Source organism: Macaca nemestrina, chromosome 8 (genome assembly GCF_043159975.1).
Source record: "Macaca nemestrina isolate mMacNem1 chromosome 8, mMacNem.hap1, whole genome shotgun sequence".
NCBI lineage: Eukaryota > Metazoa > Chordata > Mammalia > Primates > Cercopithecidae > Macaca > Macaca nemestrina.
In genome coordinates this window covers 12372791-12389526 of record NC_092132.1, presented here as the reverse complement: position 1 = coordinate 12389526, position 16736 = coordinate 12372791, and the positions used below count along the sequence as shown (strand labels likewise).

The window sequence follows — 16736 nt, the reverse complement described above, 5'->3', positions numbered from 1 at the left end:
CCAACTTTTCATTTTGAAAAATTTTGATCTGTGTAGAAGTAGGACGAACCATAGGATGAACAAATACCCATCACCTAGATCCAAAAATTGTTAACATTTCACTATCTCTGTTTTTGAATCATTTGCTATGTAAATTCCAGATATCAGGAACCCTTACTTCTAAGTACTTCAGCATGCACAAGAGATGAATTTTTATATTAAAAGATCTGTGGAGGCTTCCATTCTTCTAGGCAGCTTGCCTTCACTAATCTAGTCAGCATTTTTTCCTCAGTAGGACGTTGTAGAGCAGCAGTCCCCAACCTTTTTGGTATCAAGGATCAGTTTCATGGAAGACAATTTTTCCACAGACCAGGGGTGGCAGGGTGGGATGGTTTCAGGAGGATTCAAACACATTACATCTATTGTGCATTTTATTTCTATTATGATTACATTGTAATATATAATGAAATAATTATACAACTCACCATAATGTAGAATCAGTGGGAGCCCTGAGTTTTTTTCCCTGCAACTAGACGGTCCCATCTGGGGGTGATGGGAGACAGTGATAGATCACTGGGCATTAGATTCTCAAAGGGGCACGCAACCTAGATCCCTCACATACACAGTTCACAATAGGGTTTGCGCTCCTCTCAGAATCTAATGCTGCCACTGATCTGACAGGAGGCTGAGCTCAGGTGGTAATGCTCGCTCTCCCAATGCTCACCTCCTGCTGCGTGGCCCAGTTCCTAACAGGCCGTGGACTGGTACCGGTCTATGGCGCAGGGGTTGGGGACTCCTGTTGTAGAAGATGTGTGTGCCAGGTCTTGTTCCGTATCTTAATTGTTGGGTGATCTAGAGCAGGTTGCTCAATCCCTCGGAACCTTAGTCTCCCCAGTAACTTTCAACATCAACCTATAATGTCAACAAACATGTATTGAGCTCTACCTTGTGCCACGTACAGTTCCTCAGTGAGATACTGGGTGGGAAAGTCCCAGGTGAACCATCAGATATTCTACAATACATAATGTGATGGGAACCAGAGGGACAGAAGGGAAAAGTATGTCCTGTGGGATCAGAAGTAGTTTAATCCCAATGGTGCCTTTACTGGCTGTCTTAGGCAAGTCACTCACCCTCAGCAGTTTCTTCATCCATAAAATGGAGACATCAGTTTCCACCCTTGTAAGGGTGTTGAGTGCTTTAGGAATGGGATACCTACCAGTGGTAATAAATGTCTCCGAGTAAGGCTCAGAAACAGTATTTGCCCTGTTTCCCTGTCTATTAAACTTGGAGGGAGGCTGAAACAGTCTGCAAGGTCCCTTATTCCTGGCATCTTCTCAATCTTTATGATCCTGTTCCACCTTTCCCTGGAGCCACCTGCCTCTGCTTGAGGTCTTGTGGCTGACCTTTGCACACTTGACAAGCCCGAGCAAGCCGGTCTCTTAGTATTTCTGTGTAAGGCGAGGGCCTAACATACATGGGTTTACTGTGTGCCAGGCATTTTATGGGTTTATCAAATTTGAATCCATGGTAGTCCTAAAAGGTAGATATTATTGCCAATATTTTAGTTGAGGAAACTGAGACAAAAATGTCTAAGCACTTCTCTTGGTTCCATAGTTAGGATAGAATATACCTATAATTTGAATCAGTGTATGTCAAACTACCAAACCTTTGTATTCTTCATTCCACCAATCTATTTCCACCTAGATTTACCTGCTTCCTCAATAAACATATCCTCACATGCACACACATATGCATGCATAGTCTGTCCTTCAGGGAAGCTGGTACAGCTCATAGGATAAAATATTAGTGAAAATCCAAGTGAGAAATTTTCATTTTCTAATTCTCAGAGCAATAATTTCCCTTCTCTAGTGAAGAGCTAGCAAGTCCTAAGAAGGGTGTGTGTGTGTGTGTGTGTGTGTGTGTGTGTGTGTGTGTGTGTGTATTCTTGAATAAATTGCAAATCCAATGAAAGTCTTATTTTTTTCCCAACATCCCTCTTCTTGGGCAGAAAAAACAGGGGAAGTACTACAGGAAAGTACTTGGAGAGATCAGTTAGCCAGATGCTTCACAAATGAAGGAGACTGTGTCCTTAGAGGAAACAACTTGCCCTGCAGCCCTGGTGATCACCGTCAGTCCTGGGATTATTGTCTTAAGTGCTCTGAGCTCTCTTTGCATCTCTGTCAATGGCTTGGCCTTGAGGATCGTCTTATGCAGTTTGTAGGGCATTTCATGGTGTATTCTGCCCATTGTTCAGGGCAGAAAGGATGGTTTAATCAGTGGCACCAGAACTGCTCAAGAGTCACAGCTCAGCTTTGGCAACTTTGATGATGCTTCCCTGAGGCACTGGCTTCTGAATAGCCTCCAAATAGAACTTCAGCATCTTTGGCTTCTTATGCAAAGCTCTGAGCTTAAGTTTCCCTTTCTGGATATGCCAGGGGATTTCTATGTTAATAAGCTGGGCTCTCACTGGGATGTCAACACGTCTCTTCTCAGAATTGCCTTTGAGAAGAACTTTCTCTTTGGGAGTAAAATTTTTAAGGCTTTTGTCCTTGAGGCTAGGTCTTAAGCAAGGGACTTATACCTCCCCAAGCAGGTACCTACCTGAGAGGAATTTGCTCCTCCCTCAGTCCTCTTGCCACTTCCTTTGTTCAGGCCTCTGCTGTTACCTGCATACTATTGCCATACCCGCCTAACTCATCTTCTTGCTTCAGTCCAACAGTTATTCTATGACGCTTCTAGTGCTGTTATTTAAAAGGAGATTCTGCTTATGCAATGCCCCTTAAAACTCTTCAGTAGTTCTTCATTGCTCTTGGGATAAAGCACCATTTGCAGTATCCCAGCCTCCCCTCTGGGCTCTAACCTCATTAGACGGTATTTTCCTTTGGTGCTAGAATTGTGTCTTATTTCTTGTTCTATTCCAGGGCCATAGATACTCTTTGACAGAATGAACAAGTTGCTCTAGTTGTCTGGGATTCTTTGAAACGATTCCCTAAGGTCTTCAGGGAAGGAGATTCTTCTACCACCTCAATTCCTGTGGTCAATTTTACAAGCTCTGAGACTTAGGCAAGGTGTTCTGCAGGGGGCAGAGGGGCTTAGTACTGACTAAGTGATTACTGTATACCATATACCATATACCATTCCATGCTATGTTATTTAGTCCTCACAGCCAGGAAACTGAAACTGTCAGAGGTTGCAAGGTGTCCAAGGACACAGAGTTGGTGGTGGCATCAGAATTTGGGCTGACGGCTCACTCCCAAGTTGGTGCCTCTCCCTGACTGCCTGCTGCCTCTCTCTCTGAAATCTCTCCTGCTGCAGCTTCCTGGCACTCCCTTTGATCTTCTGTTTCCTTTGTTTACTTGCAGAGTTAGTAGAAATATTTCCACCTTGCTCACTGGAAATATTTCCAGTTCATCTTGCCTTTAACTTTAGGTTCATTTTCCTAATTCTGATCTTTGTCGACCTATGCTGAAGATTTCATATACCACATCAAGTGCCTGAACCCAGGTATATACATGACGTTGGAACTGTGCCATCATAGTGTTATCTCCTGGTTTCCTGGTGTTGTGATGATGTTGTTAGTCATTCGTTTGTCTCTCCCTCCTTCCCTCGTATTCTCCATCCCTGTCTCCCTCTATCCATTCAATATACAGGAAAGTAGTCTCTCTGTTACTATCCTGGCTAGTGAGGGTTCAAATATTATCAGAATATTGTCTTTTCCCTGGAGGGAGACGGGAACCTAAGTAGCCACAATAAACTATGCAAAAAATATGAAGAAATATTAATATATATTCTGCTTTAATGTTAACCTTTTATGCTTTCCTTAAGACATTTGTAAGTAGCCTTTAAGTATAAATTGGATAAATGGGAAATTATACTAACAGAATGTGTAAATCTGCAAACTGACTCCATTGGCATAATTCATTGGCAAATTGGTTCATGGATTGTTTCTGTTCTGCTCGGCCATGAGCTTCTTCACAGAATGCTGAAATGTGAAGATCTCTATCACCAAGGTGTCCCTTTTCTGAAAACCAGCAGATTCTCTGACTGAAGTGCTAAATGTACTGTATTTTTGGCAGAATTTAATTAGAAACTGAAAGACCTTTCAAATTTTATTTAGTCTCCTAGAATATTTTGAGCATCTGGTCTGTACCAATCAAGACTTAGGGACACTGTGATGAATATAACATGGCATTTGCTGGACTGGAGCTTGCTGTCTCTACAAATGAGCTACTAAGGAGTATAAAAATAAAAAAAGAGATGAGAGAGGAAGGACTGAGTGTGGGTAGAGCACATGAAATTGGCAACTTCAGCAGTGAACATATATGGGCCAGTTTGTAAAATCAGAATTCTTTTCTTTATCAACACTTTTGAAGACTTAAGAGCAGGCTGAGATCACAGGCCTGAGCCACTGTGCCCGGCCGAGCATGTCATTTCTTTTATATTAATGCTCACTTCTCTCAACCCAATCCCAAAAGGAAAAAACATTTTTTTCTGCACTTATTATGAAAGCTGAGAAAAGAACACTTTGGATGGCTTTGAATTTATTGACTTGATGAAAACCAATCTAGACATAAGTCTTCTTGATGACTATATAGATATGAGTCTTTTTAAATAAAGCAATGGATGTACCTAATTAGTGTTTGTATATAAGTTGATAATTATGTTTGCAAAAAACCTGATACTCATGTGCCTTTGAGTTGTACGTAAGTCTTCCTTTTTGACAGTTACCTGTAAGACTACAAGATATTGACGCTCTTGGAAATTTGTGGCTTGGAAGATGAATCTCATTCCTTGAGAGTTACTTTTCTTTTTTGCTTTCTTTTTTGCTTGGTGAAGAATGAGTTCCAAGTCTCATCACCCCGAGAAATTGTATTTCTTCCTGCTCACTTGTCTAGTTTTATGAGCTGTGACTATGTTATTCCTATCAAATGGAACTCAAGTGTATTGATGGTAGCTAGGAAAACAGATGCTAATAAATCACTTAAACAATCTTAAAAATGCCTGAGCCACATGACATGTCTTCAGATTTACCTAAATACATATGCACATGTCTTTTAAAAAATAACTTACCTCATTTCAGAAAGAATTCAAGTTGTTTTACAGAAAGAAAGTGCCAGTAAAATAATTATATGATGTAATTAGCACTGAAGGATAGGGACAGAGAAATGTAAGTTTATATTATCAATGTTAATGAGAAGAAAAGAGTTGTAAGTACTAACATTAAGTTTCCACCTCACTTCATGACAATGAAGTAGAAGCAGGGAGAGCTGGTAAGTTGTAGCTCTAAGTATTAGCTATGCGGCAGTATGTTGGAGCTACTTTACAAAGGAATTGCTTTTCCTGGCACATTTGTGTTACCAAAAGCCACGAATGGGTAGTGACTTCCTGACCTAATAGTCTTTATGGCTTCTCTGCAGATGCCCTACACCTTTCCGAGTCAGATTTACTAAATCTGCTTTATTTTCAGTGATGCAGAAGTTTGAGAAGGCTGCAGAATCAAAGGTGATCTTCGATGCCAATGCTCCTGTGGCTGTCAGATCCAAAGTTCCTGATTCTGAGTTCCCTGTGATGCAGTGCTTGACAGGTGAGGAGTGGTGGGGAGATGTGCACTCAGAAGAAGGTGTGGAAATAAGCTCTGTTGAGAGTTGTCAAGACAAACCAGATCAAACTATTAAAATGATAATTTTAAAACATACTTTATCAAAAACACTATAAATGAATTGATTTCCAGAATGTATATTCAATGCATAACTTAATTGCAGAGTTGACAGTGTACCTACTGTATGCTATCCACATGGCACGTGTTAAGGGTGGAAATGAACAAAATTAGTTTGGCATGGATCTACACGTCCAGATCAGGATATATATCTCCCTATTTTAACAGTGGGGCCAGAGAGGTGGCAATAAAGGCCGCCATTTATTGAGCATGTGTGTTTACGAGGATTAGCTCACAATCCCGAAGCCACCCATAAAGCAGCCATTGCTGTCCTGAGTTACAGAAGAGAAAAATAAAGCTTTGAGAGTGTAAGTGACTTGCTCAATGACACAAAGCCAGCAAGGGTCAGGGCTCAAATTCAAACCCAAAGTAACAACGTCAAAGCCTACAGTCTTTTCTGTTTTAAATGATTTTATCTTTGGGGTGCACTAAAATCTCAGACTTCTCCACTATACAGTTCATCCATGTAACTCAAAGCTACTTGTATCCTAAAAGCTATTGAAATAAAAAATATTAAAAAATAATCTCATCTTTGATTTTAGATTTAGGGGGTACACGTGCAGGTTTGTTATATGGGTATGTGGTATGCTGCTGAGGTTTGGAGTACGATTGAGTCCATCACCCAGGTAGTGAGCATAGTCGCAGTGGTTAGTTTTACAACCCTGTCCTCCTCCCTGTATTCCCCCCAGTAGTCCCCAGTGTCTATTGTGGCCCTTGTAACCACTGCATTATGCCTCCCTCAGTACCCCCATGTGATGTACTTATTAAGTAATTAACACTCTGAGTGTGAATCTGTTTTGGATATCAGCTTTGGTTATGGTGAGCACACTATAGTTTGTTTCACAAACACAGTGCAAGGCATGAAGTAGAAGCTGAAGAAAATGTTTGTAGAATGAGAGATATTGACAGGAATGGAGGGACAGAACCAAGTGGTCAAATGAATAGATGTGAGGAACCAGCATGAGGACAGTAGACTTGAGGGACAGCTTTGGCAGTTATTTGTCTCAACAAGGACTGTCATATACCTGCTCATCTGTGCACACACTGTGACACAGTTTAAGTTAGAAGGGCAGACAGGGTGTAACAGCTCACACCTGTAATCCCAGCACTTTGGAGGCTGAGGCGGGTGGATCAGCTGAGGTCAGGAGTTTGTGACCAGCCTGGCCAACATGGTGAAACCCCGTCTCTACTAAAAATACAAAAAATTAGCCAGGTGTGGTGGTGGGTGCCTGTAATCCCAGCCACTCAGGAGGCTAAGGCAGGAGAATTGCTTGAACCTGGGAGGCAGAGGTTGCAGTGAGCCGAGATCGCACCACTGCCCTCCAGCCTGGGCAACAAGAGTGAAACTCCCTAAAAAGAAAAAAAAAAAAAAAAAAAAAAAAAAAGAAGGGATAGGAATGGGAAGCAAAAAAGGATGCAGAATCTTAGGGAGTGAGGCAAGCAGGGAAAACACGTCCATCTGTTCATATCCAGAGATGGTTTAGCCAACTGGGCCACTGAGTTCAGTGTCTAAAATATGCTGAGAGGAAACAGACAACAGTTTGAAAAAGAGAGCCGCATCAAGGAAGTCCAGCAAGATGCCATGCTGTCAGACAAACGAGAGCAGAGCAATCCGAGACAAGCAGTATTTGCAGGTTGAGTAGAGGTCCAGGCATCCAGCACTGTGTTAGTTTTCTCGGGCTACTGGGACAAAATACCCTAGACTGGGGGACTTAAACAACATAATGAATTTTCTCATAATTCTAGAGGCTGGAAGTCCAGGATCAAGGTGTTGGCAGAGTTGGTTTCTTCTGAGGCCCCTCTCCTGGGCTTATAGGTGACTCACTTCTCCCTGTGACTTCGCTTGGTCTTCCCTATGTATGTGTCTGTATCCTAATCTTTATTTCTCATAAGGACACCAGTCTTATTGGCTTAGGGCCCACCCTAATGTTCTCATTATGCACTTAATTACTTCTTGCAAGACCCTAACTCCAAATGCAGTCACATTCTGTGGTGCTGGGGGTAGGACTACATGATACAGATTTTGAGTGTGAAACATAATTCAGCCTGTAACGAAAAATCAAGGTGGTTTTACGGTAGGTCAAAGGGCCATTTAAAGGGTAGGAAAATAAAGCCACTGAGTCAGTGAAGGGGTGGATATCATTTTTGGTGGGGAAAGGTAAGAAAACTGGTAAGAAAACTAAGTCATCTAGAGAACTAAACAGCATGATGGGGAATAGGGCGGAAATGTGGATTTTTGGGGACTTGAGGGGAAGCTATGATTGGGGCCATGGTAGGAACCCTGGTTCTAGTTCAGCACTTAACCAACCAGACAGACTCTAGGGTGCTCATCCTTCTAACACTGACCCAGAACTTTAATTGTTTTCTTGAATGAATTTGTCCCTGAGCCCGAAGTAGGGATCTGCTTGCCGTGAAGATTAGGTTAGTTCGGTTAAGGGGACAGGAGAACTTTAGAGCTATGAGCCAGTGGACCAGTAAGAATTATTTTCTTTGGAGCTGGGCACAGTAGCTCATGCTTGTAATGCCAGCACTTTGGGAAGCCAAGGCAGGTGGATGGAGACCATCCTGGGCAACATGGTGAAACTACGTCTCTACAAAATAATAATAATAATAATAATAGTACTAATAATACAAAAATTAGCCAGGCGTGGTGGTACATCCCTGTAATCCCAGCTACTTAAGAGGCTGAGGTGGGAAGATGGCTTGAGTCCAGGAGGCAGAGGTTGCGGTGAGCCAAGATCGCGTTAATGCACTCCAGCCTGGGCAACAGAGCCAGACCCTGTCTCAAAAAAAAGTTTAAAAAAGAATTATTTTGGGGGGATTTCTGAATAAGCCAGGCAGTTTGTGGGTAAAATGACATCATCCACCTCTCAGTGCCTAGTTCATGAAGACATTACAGCCATACAATGCGAGATGAAAATCAAGAGATGATGAAAACCCCCAAAAGACCACCTTTGCACCCGAAATGTCATCTCAATAGAGCTGCAGTTTGTGAGATGTCCTGTTAGAGAAAGGGAAGACGTCTCCATCCCAGATACCAGTGGTTTTCCCTTGCCCTTCAGCTGGGCAGACACACTGGGGAGAGCTCAGGAATTGGATTGCAAAGGTATTCAAGTTACTGCGTTACCCCCATCAGCCACAGACTGTGCTGATTCTTAGTCTTGGTGTTCCCATCCCTAAATTGACCTCTTACCGAATGCAAAAATCAGTATTAATAATATATGTGAAAGTGATTTGTAATGATAAATATGTAAGCATACACTTTTTCTCCTTGATTTACATTTTCTACCAAACCCTCCTATCCCTGATAAATCATTAATTGCCATCATTATTCATGAATATTACACAGTTGAAGGCTTCATGCCTATCGTACAGTGTACACAAAAAGCAGCCGTGGTCCCTGCCCTCATTAAGTGCGTGGCCTCCTGTCATCCTGAGAGGGCACTCACTGTAGGAAGTGGGGATTCTATTCTGGCATTCAATCCCCTGCAGGGCTGCTGTCTGCTCCTCATGGAAATGGAACATACTTGAACAAAGTTGTGATCTCAATGGATACCTAGGCTTGGCTCCTCATAGAGTAGAAGCAATTAAAATGTAAAAAAGGTTTAATTTCGGCAGATACAGCTTAGTAACTGTACAAGCTCTGAAGTCTGGCTACTTAGATTGCAATCCTAGCTCTGCCACTTGGTAGTTTTGTGACCTTGGTGAGTAAGTACCTGAATGGAGCTGTGCTTCAGTTCCTTAATGGTAAGATGGGGGATCGATGATTCAATACACTGAAAACACTTAACACTGCATAAGGTTCATGGTATGTACTTAATAAATTGTGTGTTTATATATGTGCTTGTGGGGGTATATTTGGGGGGGTGTATTTGGGTGTATATTTCTGTCTGTGTGTGTGTATTTGGAGGTGTGTGCATTCGAATGCATATTTGTATGTATTTGCGTGCATGTGTTTGAGTGTATTTGTGTGTATTTGGGTGTATGTGTATGTATTTGAGTGTGTATATGCTTGTGTGTGTATTTGTGTGTGTTTGGGTGTTTGTTTGGAAGTTTGTGTTTATTTGGGTGTATATTTGTATGTGTGTTTGGAGCTGTGTAGGTGTGTGTGTGCTTGTGTGTATTTGAATGTGTATTTATGTATTTTTGTGTGTGCTTGTGTAGGGGGGCTTTTGTGTGTATATTTGGGTGTATATTTGTGTGTGTTTGTGTGTTGGGAGGTGTGTGTGCATGTGTGTGTATATTTGTGTATATTTGGAGGGAGTGTGTGTATTTGTGTATCCGCGCGTGTGTGTGTGTGTGTGTGTGTGTGTATGTGTTTGGGCATGTGGGGCAGGGGCAGGGGGATGTGTCTGTTCTGTCCTCAGCATCCCCCAGGAGAGCCAGGTGAGTGACTGTCCCATGGTGCTTTCAGATTGCGCAGAGGACGAGGCCTGCAGCTTCCTCACTGTTTCCATGACAGAGCCAGAGATTTCCTGTGATTTTTATGCTTGGACAAGTGACAATGTTGCCTGCATGACTTCTGACCAGGTGAGGTGGTTCTGCTCCTCCTTCACTCTAGGTCAGACGTGCTCTGAGGAATGGGTAGCAGGCAGGTCAGGTGATGGAATGAGGTTGTCGAGAGCTGATCCTCTGTTACCTCCATTTCTTCAAAGCAGTGGGACTTTGGCAAGTTGAAGCTGCGATAGGCCAGGACAGAACCAAGATGAAGGTGGAATAAGAGGTGTCTGCCTGAGTCATGTGGATTCCTGACAAGTCAGTCAGGAGAGAACCGCCTGCCCCATCAGGCAGCGTGGCCCAGATGTGAGGGGGCCCTAAACACCACTGCCCCTTGAGGTCCAGACCCCAGCATGCCTTCCCATTGTAGAAATAAAACATAATTGTGGTTGCCCGGGCACGGTGGCTCACATCTGTAATCCCAGCACTTTGGGAGGCCGAGGTGGGTGGATCACTTAAGGTCAGGAGCTTGAGACCAGCCTGGCCAACATGGATAAACCCTGTCTCTACTAAAAACAGAAAATAGTTAGCTGTGTGTGGTGGTGGACACCTGTAATCCCAGCTACTGGGGAGGCTGAGGCAGGAAAATTGCTTGAATCCAGGAGGTGGCGGTTACAGTGAGCTGAGATCACGCCACTGCACTCCAGCTTGGGCCGCAGAGCAAAGACTCCATCACAAAACAAACAAAGAAACCCATAATTATGGTTTAAAAAGGAAAAAGAATAAATATTAGAACCACATAACATTGCTATTGTGTGAGTCAAAGCTTGTAGAGTACTGTCAGTTTCATGTGGTACCATCAAATTAGGATAATTAGCCCCTGTCCTCCTCCAGTGAAAAGCAGGAATCTCCTGTCTCCTAATTTCCTAATTCATAAACATGTGCAGATCTCCTTTTAACTCTCTTGTTTCTCATGAATTCTTCCAGAAAATTTCTATGTATTTATAATGGTATTTTTATTTGTTTGCATGCTATTATTTTATAATATATATTCTTTTCTACCTTGATTTTCTCATGATATTCATCTTTATATAGAATCTTGAAAATTAACCTTATCCTTCTCATTGGAGTATATGAATCCATTTCATGGATGTATATAATTTACTTCGCATTCCTTCAGTGGAGGACGTGAAGATGTATAGCAGTTTTGCAACATCACCAGTGCTGGTGCATTTCATGTCCCTGTATCCATGTGCTTACATGTGAGAGTGTCTTCATAAGTGACATTGCAGAAGGGTATAGAGGGTGGACCCCTGAATTTTAGGGCTCCTGAGCTAGATTCTGTAGCTACAAGATACAGGGAAGAGGAAGGGAAAGGTCTTGGGTTCAAATCCTCCAGTCCTGCTACTTGCTTGTTGCTATTTAGTGCTTTGGAGCCTCAGATTCCCCATATGTTATAGGGATAATAATGGCACCCACATCACTGGATTGTTTTGAGGATTGAATAAGGTCCTACATGAAAAGGCTCACAGAAGAGTTTGGTCACAAAGTGAAGGCTCATTGACCATTGTTGTATGATCATTGTTGCTGTTAATATTATCATCCCCCATCAAGTCTGCAGAAAATTCCATCTCAAGCATTATTAAGGCTTCTCTCCAGGGCTGTGAGCTCTTGGTCCTAAGGTGTTGTGGTGGGGTGGCAATGGGAGGGCCTTGGTGCTTTGTCCTCAGTGATTGGCCACACTTCCCAATGCCAGGGCCCAAAGTCCTCCCAGCTCCTCTGCTTCTGGGCCAGGCTTGGGGTGTGGAGAGGGCTCTACCAGTGCTGGAGCCACAGCACGTTGGGTTTAGCCCCCTCAGGTCCATCTGGCATCTTTTCGTCCCCTGCCCCACCTGGCATGGTCACAGAAGGGCAAGGTCTCTTGGTACACAGGACCTCGTCTCGAGCTCTTTGCAGGTCTGCGGGAATCTCTTCTTTCTTTTTGCTCTCCAAGGCTCTTCCTCCTCTCCCCAGGCCATTGCCTCTTCAGTGAGTTCAGGCTTTCTGCAAAGCAAGAAGAGTTGTTGCCTTCAAATAGCCTTGCTATAGCCCCTGTCCTCCAAAAATTCCCACAGAAAACTCAAAATTTGGCAACCTTGAGGGGGAAGGCAAAATACTGGGAACAAAACACACCAATTTATCCTACCTCATCCACATAGCAAGACTGCTGGAAATAAGTCAGAAAGAGAGATCAGAGAGGGCTGAGAATGACAAGATCTCTGAAAGTCTGACTTCAGCATCTCCAAGCTTAAGAACCTTCCTCTACATACTCCCTGGATAGAAACTAAGTGTCTATAAGGTCTTTCATAGCCAGCTCCTGCCTCTCTCTCCTCTCCCATCACTCCCCCCTCGTAACTGACAGTCCAAAAATTACTGAATTATTGAACCTAGTTCTGAAAACACTCATGAAATTCTGGGTCTCTGTGTCTGCTGTTTCCTCTGCTTAAAATCAACCCTGTCTTGTTTCCATTTGGCAAACTTTTTTTTTTTTTTTTGAGACAGAGTTTCACTCTATTGCCCAGACTAGAATGCAATGGTACAATCTCGGCTCACTGCAACCTCTGCCTCCTGGGTTCAGGCAATTCTCCCGCCTCAGCCTCCTGAGTAGCTAGGATTACAGGCAGATGCCACCACTCCTGGGTAATTTTTTTTTTTTTAATTTAGTAGAGATGGGGTTTCAACATGTTGGTCAGGCTGGTCTCGAACTCCTGACCTCAAATGATCCACCCACCTTGGCCTCCCAAAGTGTTGGTATTACAGGCGTGAGCCAGCATGCCTGGCCTGGCAAACTCTTATTCATATCTCAGAACCTTAGTCAGATTTACTTTTTATGGGAAACTTTTCTAGCTTCTCTTTCTCCATAGAATCAATTGCTCCTTCCTCTCTAATTACCTCTTCTCTAATTATGTGTATCTTTGCAGCTAACACTCTGGGCTGCAAGTTACTGCTTATATGTCCGTCTCCTCCAATAGACCAGGAGAAACTAACTTACCTTTGTAGCCCCGGTGCCGAGCTATGGTTAGGGTTGGATGAATGTTTGTTGGATTGAATTATTAAACATCTCAGGATAATAATGCAGCATCTTTCCATCTCCAGAAACAAGATGCACTGGGGAACTCAAAGGCCACCAGCTTTGGAAGTCTTCGCTGCCAGGTCAAAGTGAGGAGCCGTGGTCAAGATTCTCCAGCTGTGTATTTGAAAAAGGGTAGGTTGGTTGGGCTCGTTGGCTCAGGGCCACAGTAGCTTCACACGATCATGTTTGGAGCTGGTTTCCGGCAGGTGCATGTTGGGAAGAGCCGGACTGTCCCCCTCCCCACTCCAACTCGGAGCCTGGCTTCTCTGAGCTCCGTTCTTTGGCAGATTCAGCACAGCACGCTCCTCATGCAGGCACTGATCTCCCCTGTGACTGCAAAGGGATTTCCACATTATTCTCCTTTGTGCCATCAGATTTGATCCCATTGCAATCTAGCAGGGATTGAGAGCCTCATTCTGCAGGCAGAGCTAAGTTGCAGAGTGGACACATAGCTATGAAGTGAAGGATCATGGCAGAACCCGCTGAGTTCAGCCTGTGCCATCCGGAAGGCCCACGTGACCCATGAGGCTGGGTAAGCCGCTCGCTGGGGCCTGGGTGCTGGGCTCCCAGCAGCCACTCCTCCCAGGCTTCCTGATTCATAGAGCTTCTCCTTCTCCTCACTTTAATCTCTACCCTCCCAGGATGTTTTCCTCCCAGCGAACCCAGGCTCTGTCAGGTGCAGACCCTGAGTCAGTAAATCATTGGCATCAGGCCGAAATCTAGCTTTGCTAATCACCTCTTAGAGAGTGCCGGTGCTGCTGGTCCGGGGACCACGCTTTGAGTAGCAAGCTGTGTAGTACCATATAGTTTACAGCTTCCTTTCTCATTCATCTTTTCATTTCACACTCATGGAAACTCTTGGAGAAAGGCACAAAGGGGATCCCATTCCCCATGTACACACGAGGAAGTGCTCTAGGCCGCTGCTAGCACATGGGAGAGGCAGGAGCTCTTTCCCTGGAATCCCGGGGTCTGTGCTCGCTGTTCTGCCCCACCCTGCCCACCTCCTGCCTCCTCTCCAGTGAGTGGAGAGGAAACATGCCAGCAAGGCATGCTCTGGGCCTTGTCCTCTGGGCCACAACCAGGCTCTGCCCTGTGCCCTGTGGCTCCGTCATAGCTGTTAAGGGCTGCAGAGCGAGGGAGGACGGTGGGGCCCTCCTGCCTGTGCGGAACCCCTGGTCTGACACCTATGAGCTGCGTGGTCTTGGGCCTGTTCCTTGACATTCTCGGCTTCGGTTTCCTCCTTAGTAAAACAGGAGTCATGGTGGACCAAGGTCAGCGGCGGATTGGAATGAGGTGACAAGTGTGAAGCTGTTAGGACAGGGCCGGGCTCATGAGGAAAGCTCAGCGAGTGTAGAACATTTCTGTAATCATCTTTGTTCCTGCTAAAAGTTTCCTGAGGGCCCGAGGCCGTGGCTGTGCACCAGATGACAGCCAAACGGGGCTCGACCTGGGACTTGGGGGTTAGGTGAAGGGGAGTACAGGTGTCACTCTCTGAGGTTCGTAACTCAGGGCAAGTGGCTTGGGGATTCCAGCGGCTTCAGACTTGTGCCAGAAAAAGCAGCAAGTGGAGACAATGCCACAGCTCAGACCCAAAGCTGCTCTGACCTCGGTAGCAATTGCGAGCCCACAGCAGGGACAAGTGTTTGTGTATTTTTCCCTCTGGTCCTCTTTCACCTAATGCCTTCGTCCCCACTTCACAAAGAGTTTGCCTGGGAGATTGGAGTCTGGCAGAGCTCGGCTCTCTCTAATCTATGACCAGGGTCACTAGGATTTCTCTAATGTAGTGACCAGGGTTACTCGGATTTCTGCCACAGTCTTCGTTCCAATTATTTTTAATATCCTGTTTTTCTTTTTAAATAACAAAACATAAGGATTATTTTCTAAAAATCCAAATCAAAGTAGAATAGTAACCCCTACCCAAAATGTCCTTTAAAGTAATAGCTTGCTTGCCCTTTTATGACATCTGAAAAAATACAATTGTATTGTATTTCTGTTTAAGTGTTTGGTTTTTTTTTGTTTTTGTTTTTGTTTTGTTTTGTTTTTTGTTTTTTAATATCACACAGAAAGTCCTGGTGTTTGTTATTTTTATTTTTCCTTTTTGTCTCCTGAAAGTTTATACTTTGGGGGAAAACTACAAAGGAAATTAGGAAAATTCCTTGTTGCCAAACTAAATCAAGGGCAGAACTGTGTTTTGCTTTTTTTGGTTTGTGTTGCTTTTTGATTTAAAGCAGAAGTTGCACCAGGCGGCCGTTCTAGCTCTGGTGGAATGGAGGAGGAGGGGGAGGAGGAGTAAGTTAGGTCTGGTTTCCAACTCCTGCCTTCCTCTTCCTGTCTCTGTCTCTGATCAGGAACAACTTCTTTACTTCACTCAAAACTCAGTTTCTCCTCTGTAAAATTGGACTATGTCACAACTGAGGAGGACAGGCCACAGTTTCTGAAAGTCGCCCACACATGTCATCAGCTCCCAGTGGGTAGTTAATCATGTCCGTTCCCATCCCTGACCTTCAGTAACCCGGAAGGTGGGACTAAAGAAAGGGCCTGAGTCGCAGAGCTTGATCTGACACCCAATACCCTCTGCTGCCTACTCCCACTTAATGACTGTGGCTTTCAACTTGGGGGATGAGCCGTGGGTCTTTCAGAATCAAAGGATGTCAGTGCCCAAAGGTTCTTTAGAGGTTGTCTAGCCCAACCCCTCATCTCACAGATGAGGTCTAGGAAAAGGAACCATCTTACTACATGTGACATCAAAGTGGAACCTCCCCTGAGTCTAAAAGGCCTTCCTGGCCTGCTTCATTGTCCAGGCCTCTACCACAGCGGTGCAATAAGCACTTTTGTAGGCACTATGGATGCATCTGTGAGCAAAACAGAATCACTGATTGACAGAGGAATTGATCCAGCAATAAGATCGTCTCAGAGGGCAGTAAGTGCTTGGATGAAAATGAAACAGGACGAGGAGGTAAAGATGGGTATGAGCTGCTTCAGGGTGGTCAGGGAAGGAATCACAGAGGAGGGGACATTGGAACTGAGATCTGAAGGATGAAAAGCAGCCCACCAGCCAGGCATGGTGGCTCACACCTGTAATCCCAGCACTTTGGGAGGCCGAGGCAGGCAGATCATGAGGTCAGGAGATCGAGACCATCCTGGCTAACATGGTGAAACCCCGTCTCTACTACACATACAAAAAATTAGCCGGGCATGGTGGTGGGCACCTGTAGTCCTAGCTACTGGGGAGGCTGAGGCAGGAGAATGGCGTGAACCAGGGAAGTGTAGCTTGCAGTGAGCCAATATTGCGCCACTGCACTCCAGCCTGGGCAACAGAGCGAGACTCTGTCTAAAAAAAAAAAAAAAAAAAAAAAAAAAAAAAAAAAAAAAAGAAAAGAAAGAAAGAAAAGAAAAGCAGCCCACCATGCAAAGGTCTCGGGGTAGGTGGTCCTCTCTGCCACCTGCCCTATGTGGAAGATATCAAGGGGAACTGAGATGTGGCCCTGGACT

General features: G+C 44.3%; 1 protein-coding gene and 1 long non-coding RNA gene across 3 annotated transcripts in view; one reads left to right on the top strand and one right to left on the bottom strand.

The window, feature by feature from the left end:
- LOC105492833 (thyroglobulin) overlaps positions 1-16736 on the top strand; it is a 273233-nt gene that overhangs the window by 58427 nt on the left and 198070 nt on the right. For both annotated transcript variants that reach the window (XM_011760101.3, XM_011760100.3), the window contains exons 23-25: positions 5447-5563; positions 10110-10225; positions 13268-13376. In XM_011760101.3, coding sequence (XP_011758403.2) covers positions 5447-5563; positions 10110-10225; positions 13268-13376 — 342 coding nt within the window. The remainder of the gene's footprint in view (positions 1-5446; positions 5564-10109; positions 10226-13267; positions 13377-16736) is intronic.
- On the bottom strand, positions 11987-13258 carry LOC105492832 (uncharacterized). Its single transcript, XR_011606724.1, has 2 exons — positions 13164-13258; positions 11987-12175 (listed from the first exon to the last, which is right to left on the bottom strand). It is a non-coding gene; the product is annotated as an uncharacterized lncRNA (long non-coding RNA).